Source organism: Setaria viridis, chromosome 5, assembly GCF_005286985.2.
Source record: "Setaria viridis chromosome 5, Setaria_viridis_v4.0, whole genome shotgun sequence".
In the NCBI taxonomy this organism is placed as follows: Eukaryota; Viridiplantae; Streptophyta; class Magnoliopsida; order Poales; family Poaceae; genus Setaria; species Setaria viridis.
In genome coordinates this window covers 16261251-16280887 of record NC_048267.2, presented here as the reverse complement: position 1 = coordinate 16280887, position 19637 = coordinate 16261251, and the positions used below count along the sequence as shown (strand labels likewise).

At 38.8% G+C, this 19637-nt stretch overlaps 1 protein-coding gene across 1 annotated transcript; it reads right to left on the bottom strand.

Annotated features, from left to right (window-relative positions):
* Nucleotides 1-955: 955 nt before the first annotated feature.
* On the bottom strand, nucleotides 956-10129 carry LOC117857013 (cullin-1). The gene is made up of 18 exons (XM_034739482.2): nucleotides 9797-10129; nucleotides 9590-9689; nucleotides 5383-5568; nucleotides 5221-5268; nucleotides 4943-5146; nucleotides 4787-4864; nucleotides 4578-4667; nucleotides 4403-4483; nucleotides 4265-4327; nucleotides 3704-3739; nucleotides 3537-3623; nucleotides 3286-3435; nucleotides 3141-3196; nucleotides 2763-3045; nucleotides 2456-2599; nucleotides 2160-2378; nucleotides 1912-2079; nucleotides 956-1567 (listed from the first exon to the last, which is right to left on the bottom strand). The coding sequence occupies exons 1-18, from the start codon at nucleotides 9934-9936 to the stop codon at nucleotides 1466-1468; spliced, it is 2235 nt and encodes a 744-aa protein (XP_034595373.1). The 5' UTR covers nucleotides 9937-10129; the 3' UTR covers nucleotides 956-1465.
* Nucleotides 10130-19637: the final 9508 nt, after the last annotated feature.

The window sequence follows — 19637 nt, the reverse complement described above, 5'->3', positions numbered from 1 at the left end:
TAGATATATACTACATCTAAATAAAAAAGTTATGTAGCTAGAAAAAACTAAAACAAATGATATTTTGGGATGGAGAGAATAATTAACAACAAATCCATAACACACTTCAAGAGCATGCAGCATTTAGCACAATTATTTTTTAAGAGCATGGTATAGCTAGACCATTAGATGAGTTATCTGTTGTACTTATTATTTATTTATGATAGAAACAACCTTATAAGCTAGCAAACCGAATGGAGACGGATGCGTCCTTACAAAATTGCAACACACGGAAATTGATGGACTAGCAAATTCATCTTCAGCAGGTAGTGGATGCGGTTCCTGCTCAGGTATGCGCCTTAGATATATGTTTGTTGCATGGCCCGGAAAATCTTTCAAGTGGAACTATATTTACAGAGAAACTGTTGAAGATAATTCCCTAGGTAAACTCTCAATCCAGTCAGAAAATGCGATACCCAAGAAAAGAAGCAGCGGACTGTCGAGTTAGGAAATATTTCTCGAGCAGTGGTCAAGCGTTCTCAACTATATGGCACCGATAGATCAATGTTATGATCTTATTACTATATCATAAATTCGTTTTCCACAATTGTTCTGCATTTGTCCTCCATATCCTTTACTCCCTTCATCCCACAGAGACTGTTCGTTTAGCTTTCAAAATTTATCCCACAAAAAGTGATCTAACAAAAGCCCTCGTAATACCTTCTGACCCAATTAACGAATCGATCGTTTACTCCCACTACCGATGCATGAGCCAGACTCGTTAAATAAGAAAGGCTAATACATCCGACAATTACTGCAAGCGTGCATGCATAGTTAATTCTACGAGAGTTATTAAAGGTATTTTGGACTTTTAGAGTACTTTGGACTTATAGCACTGCTACTAAGTCTTTGTGGGACGGAGGGAGTACTTCTACAAATTTATTTTAACAATGAAAAGCTTAATTTGCAAATTACATGCAGAAAGAGTACTTCGCTTGTGCTCTGCTCGTATACAAGGAAAAGGCCATACTTATGACCATTACAACCCGCACCTCCGGCAACTATACAAGACACGATGCACAATAAATACAACAAGAATGGCATCTTACTGCACTGAGTAGCACGGTGTGCCGCCAATGCATGGTTACTATCGCTCCAATTATCTAGACAACTGATTGAAATAAAACAAAGCTATATATATTGGGAGGGAAAAATACAACAAATGGTACAAGATCTAACATATGGTGTTACAACTTACATCGTAGCTGCATGCCTTCTGATCCACGCGTTCCCATCCGTGAATTTTTCATCCCTGTTGTCTCCACTGACAGGCCAACCACTGGGCAAGCTGGATGTACAGCAGAGAAATGCCCACGCTGACCATAAGAGAATTATAGATGTTGCCGATAAATCACGGCAATACCCCATCTGACAAAGAAATCAGGCTCGGGCAATCATTCCAGACCCCAGACAGCACACGTGATGATCAAGCCAAGTATCTGTACACATTAGGGTTATCTTTGTCCCTCTCCAAGTAATCCCTTGTGATAAGATCCTCAATCCGCTTCTTTATTGCCTTGAAGTCCGGCTACAGAGAGAGGAGCAGCTTTTATCATATGAACTCATTATAAGAAAATTGAATAAACAAGTGACTTGATTCATGAATACTCCTTTAAACATATATACAAATTTGTATTGCACAAAACAGAAAGATTATGGGGCTGGCCAGAGGTGGTGCTAAGAGGATTATGCTATGTAATGGAAGTCAGCACAAGTAAACAGACGTAACATCTCAACTCTAACAAAGTACAGTATTTTGGAAACAGAAAAAATCACTACAGAGCTGATTGATTGAATTGAGGGCTTAAGAGGGCAAAGAAAGTTTTTCACTACTAACATCTACAAATACTGTGTTGAACATATGTTTTGTACCTTGAACATGCGACCAAGCTGCTCCACACATTCCATTACAAGTTGTTGATGACCCAAAACTTTCCGGCTCTTCATAATGCGCACTATGGATGCATCAATTGCATACCTGCGATCCTTGTCAACATCTTCAACTACTTTCTTCTTCTCATCAACTGGAGGAAGAGGTATCTACAAATGGCATGAAAAAACAATATAGTAAAAAAAAACAACAAATCAGGAAAGTAAATCGAGAAAATATAAGAAGATACCTTTATTCTTCGCATCTTGTCAGTAAATTTTGAATTATACTCAAAGACATCATTTGGTGAAATAGATTTGTTACTAGGTTCTTTGTTAAGAATCTTGTACTTTGCACAAGAAAGAGAATGAAGAAGGCGAACAACATCATCATCTGAGAGATTTAGCTGTGTCACAATCTCAGAATAGCTGAGCCTGTCAGCTCCATTGAATAGCAGCAGCAATGCAGCCTACCAACATAAAGATGAAGGCATATCAGAGAACATCTAACATGGCACAAATGTTTATTGAAATGCAGTTACAATACCTGATAAGTTGTAACAATGAGCTCAATAGTTTTGGCCTCAAACTTAGCACTGATATTACAGGTTCCCAGGGAATATATCCAGGTAAGCTTCCTGTGCTTTGTTCTTGTTTGGTAAAACTCTTTGAAAACCTCTACGCATTTCACCTGAAAAAAAATTGAGAATACAAATAACTATCCCGTGCAGAGTAAGTTATCAGATATAAATACTACAGAAAGTAAAGCAAGTCACGGTGTGATTTAAATTACCAATCAAGTTTAGAAAGCAATATAACAGGTCTGCAGTAAACATGAAGGGGAAAAAATTTACCATTTCAGAAGGCAGATTTATGTCAAAAGATTTGTAGCTTGGCCAAAATCCTGTTGTCAGAACAGTAACAGCTAAGTCTATTCCAGGATTCAGCTCCGGATGGTTGCTTATGAACTCTTCAAACTTTGTTTGATGGTCTCTTGCAACAGTCAGATCAGTAACCATGCCCTCCATTTTTGAAGTGAATTGCCCTCCGCACTGTTGTTTTAGTTTGGTCAGGATGCTTCTTTCATGCTCATCATTAGCACTCTTGTCAAAAAGTAATCTCCTTGCAAGCTTCTTTCTGCAAATTAGCACCAGAATTCAATGAATCCATATTCCAATTTATCCAAGAGCTTAAGGACCACTAAATTAGTATGCTAAATAACTGGAGATTACCTGTAAAATTCAGCAAACAAGTCCTTATCGCTGATGTATGCAAGCAGCCTTACCACCTGGTAAGTGTACAGTTTCAGGATTATGTTACTAGATCTATTTGAAAAGCTTGGTAACAGTACCAGACACAACAAATTGATGGCTGTACCTTCTCAAGAGTATCTTCAATTGCTTCGTCGCTAAGCTTTTCACTGCCACCTTTCTTTAAAATATTGTCACAAAAGGTGGCTAGCAATTCAGCATTTGAACTACCAGAAACACCTTTATTGCAGAAAACCTCAAAAGCCTCTTTAAGGGCCTGTACAAACAGAAGAACAAATAGGAGCCAACATTTCAATGTCACGGTCCAAAGAATATAGCGAGCTAACAGTCTCAGATAAGTACATCAAACTTACAAACCTTATGAAAGAGAGTGTGGCCCTGGAAACACTCTGTAACATATGCTACATACTTGTCATGCAGCTCAATGATTTTCCGGACAAAAATCTAAAATCAAGAAAAGCTCACTGGGTAAGAAGCCACACAAAAATTGAACGGCAACAGCAATATCATATCAAGACGCAAACCTGTTCTTGTAGACCAACCATATCCTTCTTCTCTGGCTGTAAAAGAACGGATAATCTTAGATGACACTCAAGATGGAGAGAAATCAAAGGAGGCAAAGAACTAAACATAAATAATCATGTTGAAGAAGATGCAAAAGCAAACCAACGTAAGGAAAAAAAGTAAGAGCCTCTAAAAATAAAAAGAAACCTACAACAAATAAAAAACAAAAGACATAAAACAGAAAAAAAAGGGTATTAGACTCATAACTCAATGTGTTTTTCAATAAAAACAAATAAAATGGTGATTCAGGCAAGATGATTTATTCATCAGTCTATGTCCAAACCATCATCAGATAATAACATAGTAATAAACTAACAGCTGAAAACAGCTATGGCATATATGTTCACTAGTGGCATAAAAATGAACCCACTTGCCTATCGGCACATGACACAGAGTATAGACATTCCAACATGAATCAAGTACAAATATAAACGTTTGAGCAAAGCATATTACTAATTTGCCCTAGGTAAAACAGAGGATGCACAAAAATCAACTATTGAATGTAGAGACAAATGCTGCACCTTCTTATTGCTAGCAGCATCTTCTGCTTGCTTGACTAAAGCTGTGCCCTCGTTAGTAACATGCTGCAGAGAAGTACAGTTAGATTACAAAATTAAAAATATTTATGAAGAAATGGTACATGTTTGAAGCAAAAGTACCTGCTTAAATATCTGAGAAACAGGTTCTAGGCCACGAGTTATTCTGGAAAAGAGCCTATACATCCTAGACAGATCCTCAACCTGCAGTAAGATTGCACAAATAATATGTCAACATATTTTCATATACCACAAATATGTTACTAATGAAGACAGATCTCTCACTGAGGCACTGAACCTTGTCATCACGAAGTAGTGCATGACATCCAGAATGTTCCTTCTCCAAGAGTTGGCTTGCATACTGAGTTAGCAGTTCGTGCTGCACTTTCTGCCAAATCAGATCATGATAAATCATGTCATACAGGGGGAAGACATCGTGACTAGTGCTCTATCAGGATTCCTATGGCACTTTAAATATATAGCAATAAAATATGGCTTTCCACTAACCTCCAATAACTTCTGTTCACTGCTAGAATGCAAATAATGAGCAACTCGTTCCTTTTCCCTTTTCAGGCATTCTTCAGCCTAATGAAAGAAAATTCCATAAGAAAGTGCTCACCACAGATAGAAATGTTTGCCAAAGTTTCTTCAAGATGAAGATACCTTTAACATGTAATCCGGACAAGAATCCTCAAGGATCCAGGTTTGGGCCTTGATAGAGTAGTAATCGGCAGTATCTTTAAGCAAGAAATCTTCAAAATCATTTTCATAGCACTCCATACTACCCAAACCAATTTCAACAAATATATCCAGAACATTCTTCAACAGGGCCCTATCTATTTGTTCACCTTCACGTTCTCGGTCAATCTGTTGAAGAAAGAATTTTTCATAACCAATTGACCAAATAAGTTCACATTACACAATGCAAAGCAAAGACTCACCAAAGATATGACTGCACTTTTTACTTTCCCTTTGATCTCTTGGTATACCTGTTACCAGAAGTGCAAATGGTAAAAAATACAGAATACTTACAGGTATCAAAGACCCAGTAGTTTGGTTTAAGAAAACAAACAAGATTAATCCAAATTAAATAGTTGTGTTACCAAGTCTCTGAAACAACTAAGCCCAACTTCTCTAAGTGGCGGTAGTGATCTCCGGGAAATGAAGTACCGATCAAGATAATGGAAGAAGCGTGATAGCCACCGAACCATTACTTTATGATTTGACCACCTTTTTACTAGCTCTCTCAACATAAACTCATCATGCTTCTCCCTTAGCGAAGGTAAGACCTGCATGAAATTGAACCCACATTACCTATAACTGATTATTGACAGAGAACATGTGCAAATATAGAAAGAAAAATTAATGTGGTTAAACCATGCAAATGATCAAATTTCATTAAGATATAAGAGTAAGAATTTCCTCCAACCGCAGTGTTAAAAGAAAGGATGTTTGCGTTGGGGATGCACTCTTGTGGGCCAAGGTCTAGGGACCCCCTTTGTTTATAAAAGAGGCCTAATTAGGGGGTCTAGGGGCTCAATTAAGACATCCAGGGGCATCGTTGTAATGTTTAGGGACCTATTTGTAATATTTAACCCCACCGATGGAATAAACATAAACAGCCATATCCTCCTACCTATAAATAGAGCCCTAGGACATGGGGAAGAGAACTCTTGGTCATTTGTTCATTCGCTCACTTGTTCACTTGCTCTCTCTCTCTTCCCCTTCCTCTTATTTGTTTGGGATATCCAATCCCAACAGTTTGTATATGAAAGAAATACATTTTTCTCATACAGATGAAAGGTTACTATTGACAATCTGAACTGTAAGATCAAGATTCAAATGCTCTTCATAGAACCGACACTTGTAACATGCTCAATTCAAGGATTACCTTCACACATTTAAGATATAAACACATAGGTCAATAAGTTATCTGAATTTGAGTGCTGGAAAGGCATTTTCCACTATCCCCCGGTATCATAACTAACTAAACAAACATACCTAATTAAGATGTACATTTTCATGCAGTGAAAAAGTAAACAGAAAGCAGGGATATCTGAAAGACTAAATTGCACCCACCATACAACAACTTGTCAGGTGGGAGCAAATTGGTCCAACTACTTGTAAAATGCTCAATTTGTACGATAACTAGACATGTGGGTGCAGATTAGTCCAACAACTTGTAACATGCTCAATTTTATGCAATAACTCGGTAAATTGGTGCACCTATAGTCCAAATATAACAACGACAAAATATTAAGCAAAGTTGATGGACACGTGAATTTTCTTCCATTCAATAATTTTTAGATTTTTGTCAATAAAAGTTATTGATCATGACCAAACTATGGCTTCTCAACCGTCTACATAACTTATTTTTTCGTTAGTTAAAATTGAATAATATTTTAGAATTACGCTATTGGCATTACCGAAAGTCTAAAGTCCATCAAGCATGTTTGTCTCTATTCTTTTAGCTCATTCTCACTTTCTAAACAAGTACATGAGGCTTTAAAAAAATATCTATGCCAAAATCCTAAAAGGTACTGTTAGTATTTATTAACATATTGTTTTTTTGTCTAGCTTAACAGTGCATATAATCAAACATTTAAAAAATAGTGAGGGTGAATTTATCAATATTAAATATGAAATTAAATATTCCTAATTCAAATTAAATTACTGTATAAAGATAATTAATATGAAGACTTAACATTAACTTCTTAAACACTAAAGGTTCTAGTTTTGGCCAAATACATTGCCATTCCGACGTGAATATCAATGGTCAAATAATGCTCAATAATTTTTTCCGATGCGAATGTACCCCAACCCGGCATTAGCAAAAATGTTGCTCGTTATGACATTTGGACTGCGGATAATGCACCAATTTACAAGTTGTTGGACCAATTTGCACCCACATGTCAAGTTATTGTACTAGATTGAGTATTTACAACTTGTTGGACCAATCTGCACCCACCTGGCAAGTTGTCGTATTATACGTCAAGTCGTCAACATTATATTTTATAACACGTTACTTACCAAAAGCAAGTGCAATAAGAAAGTTGATACAATGATGCTTATAACATAACCAATATCTACAATCAACAAAACTGCCAAATTGTTAAACATACCCAGAAAAACATCTTTCTTCATGACTAGTTAAATGGACAGAACTCATACTCCCTCCATTCAAAGAATATATGACACCTTGGACTAAATATGGTCTCCAATAGGAAACTATGACAATCAATTTTCATGGTTATGTTAGTAAAAGCCACAAAAAAATATTACTAATGAATGTTCCACTCAAGTACTCAACAAATCTACTAGTAGTACAATACTATTTTGTCAAGACTAATCTAACTAATTTGGCGTTGTTTCAGTAACCCTTCCAGTGGGAAAACGTGCAGAGAACTCAGAGCAGCCCTAACTCCCCCTAAATTTGAGAGAGAAACACAAAAACGGCCTCCAACGAACCCTCAGAGCCTCTAAAACAGGGTACCTGTGTAATTTCATTGTATGAGTACTAATAATCCTTTTAGCATGGGTAACATAAGCAACCTCATGCCCTGCCCTACTCAGGGACATAAAGACTGAAATCTAATAGACTTAACAAACTTTGAAGCAATCACATCAATACCCTTTACTTAGAGTTGTGAAAGTTTTGTTAAATGATATCAATGAAACCTCAGAAAAGGTAGCATTTTGTTGGACAACAGTGATTACCACACCCAAGGACATATAAAGCATTTGTCCAATTCTCTTTATTTTATTGACTTAATTATCCTTTATCGGAAAAAATATGAATGGCTTGTGATTAGGTGCATATAACAATGATGGGCGCTTTGAAGCAAATCTAAATAGTAAGCTGGTCTTCCATGTAATGATGCAGGTTCAGATGTCCATTTGCTTCCTTTCCCTGTACTGAATGATCCATAGCTGCCACATCCATGGTTGTTTCCCATGCTCTTCCAAAAACAACGTTCTTTACACTGCTCAATAATGTGATAGCGTGTTCATCTTTTTCACTTTTCAAAGAAGAAAAAAGATCACGATCAAGTAGGACACTTGACATCCAACAGTAGGGGTTTGGGACTGATGGCAAGCAAGCCAAATGGCTAAACTCTCAATGTGAATATGATCTCATGAAGACTGCCCCTCAATCTACACCATTGGTTTAATATCAAAATTCATGTTGACAGGTTGAACACAAGAAACTTGCTGAGAAGGGTTCAAGGTTAGCTCCTATGACTGTTTGTGCACACATAATGTTAAGGAAACAGCTGAACACTTGTTCTTCGGGTATCCTTTTAGTACTTGGTGTTGGCGTTTCGTTTTCATCAGCATCAGGTGGGACTCGGGAGCCTCTTTGCTGGAAAGGATCGAGTCATGTCGATCAAGAATGCAGTGGCAAATTTTCAAAGAGATTGCAATCATCACGGCCTCGACAATTTGGACCCATGAAATGGAATTAGCTTTAATGGGCAGCAACCTTCTATGGGACATTGGAAAATGGCTTTTCACAATGACATGGAGCTGAATATTATAAAGGCCAAGCCCAGTAAGAAAACTCTTCTTAGAGATTGGGTTGCCTCTTTTTTGTAACTCTTTTTGATCCTTTTGTACAGTCTTTTTGTTCTTTTTGTTTGCTAACCAAGGTCAGCATGTGCATTTTTTTTTATATTATATAGAAAATGAGATCAGTAGGGGATTCCCCTCCTGTTTACCTAAAAAAACAAAATTCATGTACCTATATAAAAGAGGTGTGAAAAAGGCATGAATGCTTCTTCTTTAATGAAATGATATGCAGCTCTCTTGCGTGTTCGAGAAAAAAAAGCATGAATGATTTTCTGTATTAGCCATCAAAGCTTTCAGGAAGTCTGTCTATTTATAAATTCTAAAAAACATCGTATGTTTCTGAATGGTAAGGGTACAATGATAGAGAGCTACCACATGGTGAAGGTACATAATTCTCACAACCAAGAAGCCTACAGAAGACCTGGGTTACATACTTTCATGGTCAAATTGAAGTTTCCCAGGCTTAGACAATGACAGATTATTTTTGCAAGCAATAGTACCAAACTTTATAGTTCTACTCTTGAATTTCAGAGGACTAGGATTTCCAGGCATCAAGTCCCTCTGTATCTATATAACTCCTCAATGTGTGATGTCTATCCATCCACCACTTTGTGTGCAAATAGGTAAACATTTCCATGAATATCTTTCCCCCAACTCAACAACCACGCCAAGCTAGCAGAATGGACAAACGAATCGAGCAAGAGCTAATTCACCCAGGAATCAATTCAACGAGACTCTCACCATGGACGTGATGTACTCCTCGAATGACTCGCGGTACTTCTCGTAGAGCTGCTGCGAATAGTCGTGCGGCGGCTTCTGCGTGCACATGTTGTAAATCGTCCTGCGGCATCGGAACAGAGCCTCGATTAGATCGGCGACGCAGCAACCAATCGAGCAAAATCTGAGTACGGAGGGGATCGAGAGGACAGAGGAGGGCAGCACACGCACGTGTAGAGCATCATGTAGTCCTCGGAGCTGAACTGCGGCTCGGGCTTGCCCTCGAGGATGTTCTTGAGCTTGGTGATGCCCTTCTGCATGAACTCCCACCCCTGCTCCAGATCGATCGTCTTCCGCTCGTGCGTCGCCATCGCCGCTCCCCCTCCGCACCCGGCCCGGCGCGGCGGGGGGCTTCGGCCGGAGAGGGCAGCCGGATCCGCGGCAGGAGGGCGGACGTAGGGAGAGGTAGCTAGCGAGCTGCGCGGCGTGGGCGCCTGGCCGGTGGCTTCCCACGCTACGCGAGGCGGAGGAGCGGGGGACGAGAAGGGGGGAGGAAGGGAGGGGGTGATGGGAAATTGCTTTTCTGATTTTGTTCCGCCTTTTTTCTTTTATTTGTTTTATAATTTTTGGCATTATTTAATGCTGTTGAAATGAAGTGATGAGTGGCGGTATTCCTGCGCGGGGAGCTTGGAGCTGAGCTGAGCTGACGCAACGCAGGTGGGCGGTCGCAAAGTGGGAAAAGGGACGACTCAGGTGCTCCCGCACTATGCTCAAAAGCCAAGTGGTCAAATATCCTTTCTTTTTCTTTATGGAAAAAATTGGCAGATCAAATCAAAAGTAAAGGGAAGTAAAATGTAGGCATGTTTGCCAATTTCTCTCACTTCTAATTTCAAATCGTGATAAAAAAAATCTCAAAAGCAAATTGTATTACCCAGCTTGCAGGCTATCTCCAAACTCGAGCTACAATCTTCTCCCCATGGAACCAGTCTCTATTTCGTCCATGGGTATTTCCCTCATTCTATAAGAAGTAATGAAAATAGTGATGTATAAAATATTTTTTATCGAACACGCAAGGGAGCTGCTTATTTTTATATTAAGAGAGAAAGAAAGGGAAAGATCCCCGTATAAAGCAGTCTCATTTCCTCACAAAGGAGAAAATAAGGTTGCCACAACATCTCCACTAACCTAAACTAAGAAACTCTGACTTGACCCTTCCCTTGATCATGAAATAAATCCTAAATTTTTTTTAGTACCGGTAAGGTCCCAAAACCTCAACTCTTCTTTAAAGAATTGATGTGCTGCTTGCAAAAAGGGGCTGCTCCATCAAAAACTCCCTTCGTTTCTATGGTTCCATAGCGTCCAAGCTCCTAGATAACCATGCTGTTAAATTATTTTCTTTGGACTTTTCCTACTTTTTTATATGATTTCCTCCACCAATCAGCAAAGCTCTTTTCATCCTTCTTGGAACTATGCTCTCTAGGCTAAGAGGAGCTAGCAGATTATACCACCATTGACGAGCGAAAGCACAGTTGGTAAGAATGTGCTGCACCGTCTAAAATATATATAAGGTGCATAAATCTTTGTCTAACATTGCCATATCTCCTTATGAATTGGTTTATATAAGAATCTAAGCTTGTGATATTGTGAAATGCTAAAGTGCAAGCTAAGTATGCCTATCATTTTGTTGTTAACTTTTCCCATGGGCACATCTAGATATGTTTTTATGCTACAGTACGTTGATATATAAATTCATCACAATACAAATTCTTAGTAAATTAAAAGGTGCATTTAAAATATTTGTTCATACTCTTGCTTAAGTGATTCGGATTTTAATGGTTTTTATTTAGAGTTCTTGTATGTGGTTCAAATTTGAATTCTAGATTCAAATTGGAACTAAGTAAATAAAACCAAGCTATCTTACTAACTCTAATTTGGACCTATTCATGTGCTAAACATAATGTAGGAATCAGCCCGGCCATGATAACGACTAGAACAGACCCAACCCGCTGCTGCTGGACCTAATCTCGTTTATCACCTAGACCATCAAGAAAGAACCAGCCCATAACATCAAGAGGCCATCTGGCTAGACCTATCCTTCTCCTTTCTTTTTCACGTGAAAAAACAAACATGCAGCTATAGCTCTATTATAGCCTGTTATTTGGACTGAAATAGGTTGCATTTTTTTAAAAAAAATCCAGCTACTTGATGCCAATAAGATGTTGTGTAAGGTTGCCCATAGTATACGTGACGGGTATTTTTAACAAACTTTCTAAATAGTCTTTAGTGTCGTGGTATTTACCCGTCATGCATCCTACGTTACAACCGAGTAGTGAATGTTGTTTTTTAAGCAGTGAACCAGAAAAGACAGTGGTACAATGTTATAATTTAAGGAGAAACTGGGATGACTAAATGAAAGTTGGGTGTAGGGTCCATTACCTCTGTGTTTATTAGAGTTTTAGCAAAAAAATATGGCCCATCACATTCCCAACCATACACATCCACCTTTTTAAATTCAAATAATTCATAATAAAAGAATTAAAAAAGTAAAAACACATCAGTTCCATGGTAAATTTGACAATCAGATTTTAAAATTAAACAGCATGCTTAATTCACATATAGTCATACTACAAATATGCTTATTACAGTACAGCCAAGCTTAGCTAGTTACAAAAATATACAAGTACATACATGCACACATGCCCATGAGTTATGAACAACGAACATAGCTTGATGGTTGCGGAAATATACAAACCATTCATTACTTCCTCTATCCCAACTTGTAGGTAATTTTGACTTTTCTAGATTCATAGATATTATTGTGCATCTAGACATATGGTATATCTAAGCGCATAACATCTATGAACCTAAAACAACTAAAACGATCTATAATTAGAGCTAGAGGGAGTATTTCATAATTTATGCTATGCAGCTATAGATATAAGATATATTTATGCTTTATTTAGGACAGTCCCAACCATCCAACTAGGATGGTTTCTATAGTATTAATTATCATGTCACATCAGACATTTGGCTTATATGCCACTATATTAAATAAGAAAGAGAATGGTGATAGTAAGAAACTGGATCTCATGCAAGACCCAGTTTCAACACGAGAACCTATGCACTAGACACCACCAGAGTTTTGCATTGGGAGAGTATAGTGTCTTCATTGTATATGAAGAACAAATATTATTGGTAGAGATGAGAGATGATGAATTTATTATGAAACTACACCAAGAAATTATGGGTTGTAGAGTGTGGTTTCTAAAATAACATCTTGCTTATGTGGCATTATAGATACTACTTATGGACACTATGGGTTGGGACTGCACTTAGTACCTCCAGAAGTCATCCATGTCCATGGTGGGCCCAGACTCTAGACTGTAGACACCATTGACAATATCTTGGCGCTGTTGGTCTTGTCAGGGCTCGTCCCAGCATCCTTCTGAGACATCATCGACAAAGGCATGCTCTCCAGTGCAGCCATAAAGCCACTGGCGCATGCTGTTCTCGTGCCCATCTCGTGGTAGAAGGACATCGGTGGTGCCACAGCTATCGGGTTCCCAAACAAGGTTTTGTTCAACTTAAGCTCAGCAATGCCCATACCTTCAATAAGTATTTTGGCTAAGTCAAATAACAGTTCACCTCTACAAGAGAGACCATCTATGCGTCCACCATACACTATGTGTTAGCCATTTTCAAATCACATTTTACCGTTGTTTTATCCACTCTCCAAACGAGAAAAACCCATATACATGCAATGCAATTGTTTGAGCAAAGTGGCACTATAGAACCGTCAAGCAAATGAAATTGACCCGATAGTACAACTATCTAGCCTACTAACCCAGTCAATTATCATTCACTAAGTACCTCTTGACCGGTGAAATAGAAAAGCACTACCATATACCTTTGCCTTGATCTCTCCAATGTAAATTCATCCAAGCTATCACCATAGCATCCATTGAAGCTCAATTTATCTCCGAAACTAACCTATACTCATATCTCTAATGAAATTGTTAGTCCACAGATGTTGTAATTAATTACCAAAACCCAAATTAGGGGCCCAGATGCTTTCAAAAAGGAAGCCCCAAATCGGAGTAATCTGCGATGACTCCCCAAGGAGTTCCCCTATAATGTTGCCTCGATGCCGGCATTGGCAGGCATTGCGAAGTACACCTGCCTCCTCTTCTTGGCCATCTCCGAGTCCACCTCTCCCACCACCGCAGCCACCTAGCCTCCTCTTCTTGGCAGCCTGCTTCTTGACTCTCTCTGAGCCCACCACCTCTTCCTCCTCTGCCACTGCCACCACCTCCTCCTCCGTTGCTGCCGCTTTCTCATCGCTGTCCTCCTCTAAGTCCTTGCCCTCCTCACCGTCATCATCGTCCTCCTTCTTGTCCTTGTACTCAATCTCCATAATGTCCTCATAGCCAGGGTCATCGAACTCTCCTTGCTCTAAGGAGACGTCGTCCGAGGGGATATTGTCGTACGATAACCCATACTCGACAGGCCCCCTCCTCCTCGGAGTAGTTGGAAGGCAGAGAAAAAACAATCATAGAAGAAGCCATGGTTGTTAATTTAGTTTTCTGGAGGAAGAGAGTGTGGAGGCAATGGAGGGGTTGGTTACCACTTACCAAAATTGACACACGGTAACATATAGTAAGTTTCAGCCCGTTCCTTAAAACATTCAGGAAACATAGCACACATTAATAATTATTAGCCCTGTATGTTCCTTTAAAACACTCATGAAAGGGATTCATGTGTGTTTCTTCTCTTTCCCATGTGTTCTTGGCACTAGGGAATGTTCCATATCCTGGTAGTTTGCCTTTTCTTTTAGCGAAAGTGGAAACAGATTGGCTTGCCACATATACATACATGAGACATGCATGTGGTGGTACAATGTCAGTTGTATATAAAACAAGACAGTTGACATTGTATGTAAAACAAGACAGTTGTTTAAAGCTTTTTTATACTTTCAATGTTAATCATTTAAATATTACCAAGCGTATAAAAAAATTTCAGGCATAGAATTAATGCCATCAGATTTACATATAAAAATTTAAGTCAAGCATTTTTGGTTTGTTGGCTCCTTCCTCCTGTTCTTCATCACCTCACAAGTTTTTTCGCTTTCTCCATTTGAACGCATCTTTTATCACAAAGTTCTTCCTAGTGGCGTGTCAAGTCTCATCGATTTAAAGGCTTTAGGTCTTGAGGGAAAAAAGAGGTCAAATAAAAAAGTAAGGCAATGAACTTATAGTTTTGTATAGGGATATTTTTTGCAAGAAAATTTTAGATCTAGATCTTTTCATTGAAAATTCTTCAATCCCATGAGTTATTTTTTCCATTAGTTATTATTGAAAATTACAAGGTACAACTCGATCTCTTATTACACTCCAACACCTTTACCCCTCTCACCTTTGCCCTCTCATCACTCCTGCCACGAGAAATGGATCCATGGAGGCTGACTCTTTAGTCACATCTTCCCTCTTGTGCAAGTCAATGAGCTGCTACTTGTGGCGCCTTTCTTTATTGCAAGTCAATATGTCAATCCCTTTGCATTGGTGCTCTTGTAAAAGCAAAGTGCATGCACATTCAACATCTCTACAAGTTTTAGTAGCAGTTAGCAAAAATCATTATAACGTCGCTATAGCTCTGCTATAGCCCGCCTATATCCCGCTATTTCGAACACTGATCTTGTTTAAATAGGTTGCATTTTTTAAAACAATCCAGGTACTTGATGCTAGTAAGATGTTGTGTAAGGTTTCCTGTCATATACGTGATGGGTATTTTTAACGAACTTTCTAATTAGTCTTTAGTATCAGGTGGTATTTACCCGTCATGCATCCTATGTTACTACTGACTTGTTTTTTAAGTAGTGAATGTTGGCGTTCACAATGGATCAGAAGAGACAGTGGGACGGTGTTACAATTTAAGGAGAAACTAGGATGACTAATTGAAAGTTGGGTGTAGGGTCCATTACCTCTGTGTTTATTAGAATTTTAGGAAAAAAAATGGCCCATCACATTCCCAACCATACACATCCACCTTTTTAAATTCAAATAATTCATAATAAAAGAATTAAGAAAAGTAAAAACAGATCCAATTCTATGGTGAATTTGACAATCAGATTTCAAAATTAAACAGGATGCTTAATTCACATATAGTCATACTACAAATATGCTTATTACAGTACAACCAAGCTTAGCTAGTTACGAAAATATACAAGTACTTACATGCACACATGCCCATGAGTTATAAACAATGAACATAGCTTGCTAGTTGCAGAAATATACAAACCAATCATTACTTCCTCTATCCCAACTTGTAGGTCATTTTGACTTTTCTAGATTCATAGATATTATTGTGTATCTAAACATAGGGTATATCGAAGTGCATAACATCTATGAACCTAAAACAACTAAAACGATCTATAATTTAGGACGGAGGGAGTATTTCATAAAATGCTATGCAGCTATAGATATACGATATATTTATGCCTTTGCATCCCTTTTCACTTATTTAGGGTAGTCCCAACCCTCCAACTAGGATGCTTTTCATAGGATTGATTATCCTATCATATAGGACATTTAGCTTATATGCCACTATATTAAATACGAAAGAGAATGGCCAGTAAAAGAAATTTTTCAACTAGTGACGAACCAAAAAGTGTCATAAATGTGTTTCTTGCGTCATAAACTGTGATTTATGATGCGGGAGTGACGAAAACCCTTCGTCATTAGTCGAGCGTCATAAACCGTGACTAGTGACATTCCTTATTTCAGTGCATCACTAAGATAATGATGAATGAAAATTTGTCCCACATGTTGCCATAAAACTATTTCGGAGGTTGCACCACGTTGGACAAGAATCCAACGTGACTCCGACATGGCAGGGGTGTTATGACGATTTTAGTTTGTCACAAATTGAAGCTCAGTCCATGTAAGAGTTTTTATGAGCCTAATTTTATTGGGCAATTTTTAGCCCATTTTAGGTTTCTGCGCTATTCTTTAGGCTGAAAAATATTTGTTGCATTGCATATTGTGCTATTTTTTCTAGGTCCTAGCCCATCTACCGAAGAGCCATTATTGCATTTCGCGGTAGCATATTGGGCTATTTTTTTTTGGGTCCTAGTCCATATTTGCATTTCACAATGCCATATATTCAATTTTAGCTGTTGATCACCATCACAATCACAGACATAACAATAACTCATTTTCAACTTCATTCACATCACAATCAATGAAGAGTTCACCAGCAACAATAATGCAACATAAACAAGTTAAGCATCAACAATGCAACATATAATAAAATTTCATCAGCAACAAACAACAAGTTCACCAGCAACACACTTTAGTTGAGGGAAGGATTCACCTGGTTCTGACTGGTGCTGAAGTGAATCAGGCTAGAAATCAGAGTATGCAATTGCTTTGTAGTGTTGTTCAAAGCTTTGAGCTCTCCTATTCGAGACTTCAATGTTGTTTCTTGCATTTCAGCCCTCAATCTCAGTGCACCCATCTCAGACTCCTGTTCAGCAATCTTTTGTTGAAGTTGTGCCCCCCTTGTTTCTCACTCTCCAAGATCATCTTGGATTTCTTCTACCTGTAGCACAATACCAACCATAGTCCTTTTCTTCAAGGGTGTGTGAATACCAGCAACCTCCCGAAATGTCCTAGATTAGACAACTTTAGCCACTGCTTCAGCGACAATCTTTTATTGGTCATCTCCATGTTGGGCGACTATTTGTTCCATTCAAGTCTAATAAAAGAAAGAAAATGAAAGATCTCACAAAAGTACTCACAAATATTTCTAGTGTTGCTGTTGCAAAGAAGAATGCAAAGTGAACAAGTACTTATAATGGCTGCCTGTGCTGGAGTGGTGTAGCTATTTTTACTGCAATGGACGTTCTTGAAAAGATCAATTGGAGTTGGGTCTCCTTCAACTTGCCTCTCTCTCTCTATAAATTGTTAGCTTGGAACAAGGAGCATGAGCAGGTTCATCAAATAATGTACAGGGCAAAAAAATGACTTGTTCAGTTCCTTACCACAACATAAGCCTGTGCAACGTAGCTTCTAGATCGTGTGCACTGAGGATACCTGACCAGTCCATGATTACCGGTGTTTGTAGTACACCTCTCCTTTACAATAATGAAAACTCGTGTAAGATACATGAATAAGAGGAATAGATCAGTACATGCAAATGTGCTAGTGGCAGGTTGAAATTCTAGCATTCCTGTGAGGTTGACTAGACCACATTGTAACCAGTTTGTTCCACTGGTCATCATTCATAGTGGTCACAGGAGTTTTGGTTGGGACTTCATTTGTTGCAAGACCATTGAAATATTTTTTCTTGAGCCGGCACCTCCCTTCTCTCTATTACAAGTTGACTGGTGGTGTTAATGTCAAATTGTCCCTATATTAAGCATAATACAAGAGTACTCAGAAAAATGGATGAAAAGAAAGGATGCAAAGAACTATGATAGTAGATGAGTCGATATATACACACACCGCCAGTTTGCTAATGTAGTCCTTGAGATATTTTTCATTTTGGGCCTTGTAGTTCTTCCAGCGGTAAGGATTGGTATATGCCCACGCAATATGATCCCACCCTCTGATGCAAACTTTGCAGCTTGCATTGGTGCCTCTGGCTGTTTGAGCCCTTGTCGTACATGGATCAGAAGCTCAGTGTGTAACCCTCTACTTATCATCTCCAAATCTCTGCCCAACCTTCTTGAATCACGTGGCACTCGTACTCTTGTGGAAGGACGTGTATCACCTAACAATTTTGTTACGGTCATACAGGTGGTGTGTGTTAATAATGATTTGGTTGCTAATTGCGACGTTCCAATTTTTTGGCTTTGGGAAAAAGAGATCAAATGACTTGCCTTCGCCAGTCATCATGTCGGTGATGTCCTTAGTGTTGGTGGCTGTTGCTTGACCTTCAGTTGGCAATTCTTGTGAATTGGGAGTCATCCCATCCGAAACTCCTGCTTGAGCTAAAGCCAATGTCTTTGCCCTAGTCACTATAGGAGGCATACTATCAGGTGCCCGAATAAAAGAAACAAACTCGTGTATACATGGGAACTGCCAGATTTGCAAACAAATAACAAAGTAAAAGCAATAACAAAACCCAACAAGGATACACTTTAATCGCAACACCGGGGATGCTTAACTCGGGAGGAAAACATTATACCTGGTTGTTGATGTTTCTGTCGTACGACCTTCCCGCCTATTGCCATTGCGTTGCCGCTGGTCCTACGAGGGAGATGGGAAATGGGCGGTAGCTATGAGAGGAAGATTGTGGATGGTGGTGAGCAGATGAAAATTTAGGATGGTGGTAAGGAGGAGGTGAAGATTTGGGATGTGGGCTAGGAGGAGGTGAAGATTTGGGATGGGGGCGAGGAGGTGAAGGGGAACTAATGGCAGAAGGTTTTTGGATGCGGAAGATTTGGACGGAGGGAGGGAACGGACGGGGTATTTGGCCAATTGGGTGGATGACCCTGTCACATTACCAATATACCCTTTTACTATGGTGGTGGATGAAATGGGGTGCTATTGGGAAGGGGGAGGAAAATTGACATTTCACATGTGTCACGCGGCTTGGCCCGGGCGTTTGAATATTTGAATAGCACGCCGGAAAGATTTTGGGGCTCATCCATGCCAGGTAATGGCGACTAAAGGATGTTCCGCTTAGTAGAATATGCCGGACAAAAATCCTTATAGTGGAATGTCTAGTAGTCTATTCATGGATGTTTCTTATTCTTGGTACAATCAATGTAACCTATACCAAGACTTTATTGGTAGAATCAGGAGAATCTGGACCTAGATTCAACAAATTATCATTCGAAATCTTTAGTATATGAGTATATCATGAGAACACCTTCAGAAAGCCAAATATTCCGTTATTTGGTACCACTCTCTCTGTTTATGTACTGCTCTGCTTATATTGAAGTACGTTGTTAGGTACTACTCCCTCCTTTTATAAGGCGTATGAGCATAAGTGTAATAAGGGAGACAGTGTGTTATCATATCACGTCTTAAAACAAGAATGAAGGACATATTTAGGATGGAGAACTACT

Bases quoted from the DNA above. Each gene is read 5' to 3' on its own strand.
- LOC117857013 (XM_034739482.2), bottom strand. From the start codon at position 9,936: ATGGCGACGCACGAGCGGAAGACGATCGATCTGGAGCAGGGGTGGGAG. The intron at 2,600-2,762 runs GTAAATTTTTTC...ATTTTTTTTCAG, and splicing joins TAAATCTGCCTTCTGAAATG to GTGAAATGCGTAGAGGTTTT. The intron at 2,379-2,455 runs GTATTGTAACTG...TTATGTTGGTAG, and splicing joins TCATTGTTACAACTTATCAG to GCTGCATTGCTGCTGCTATT.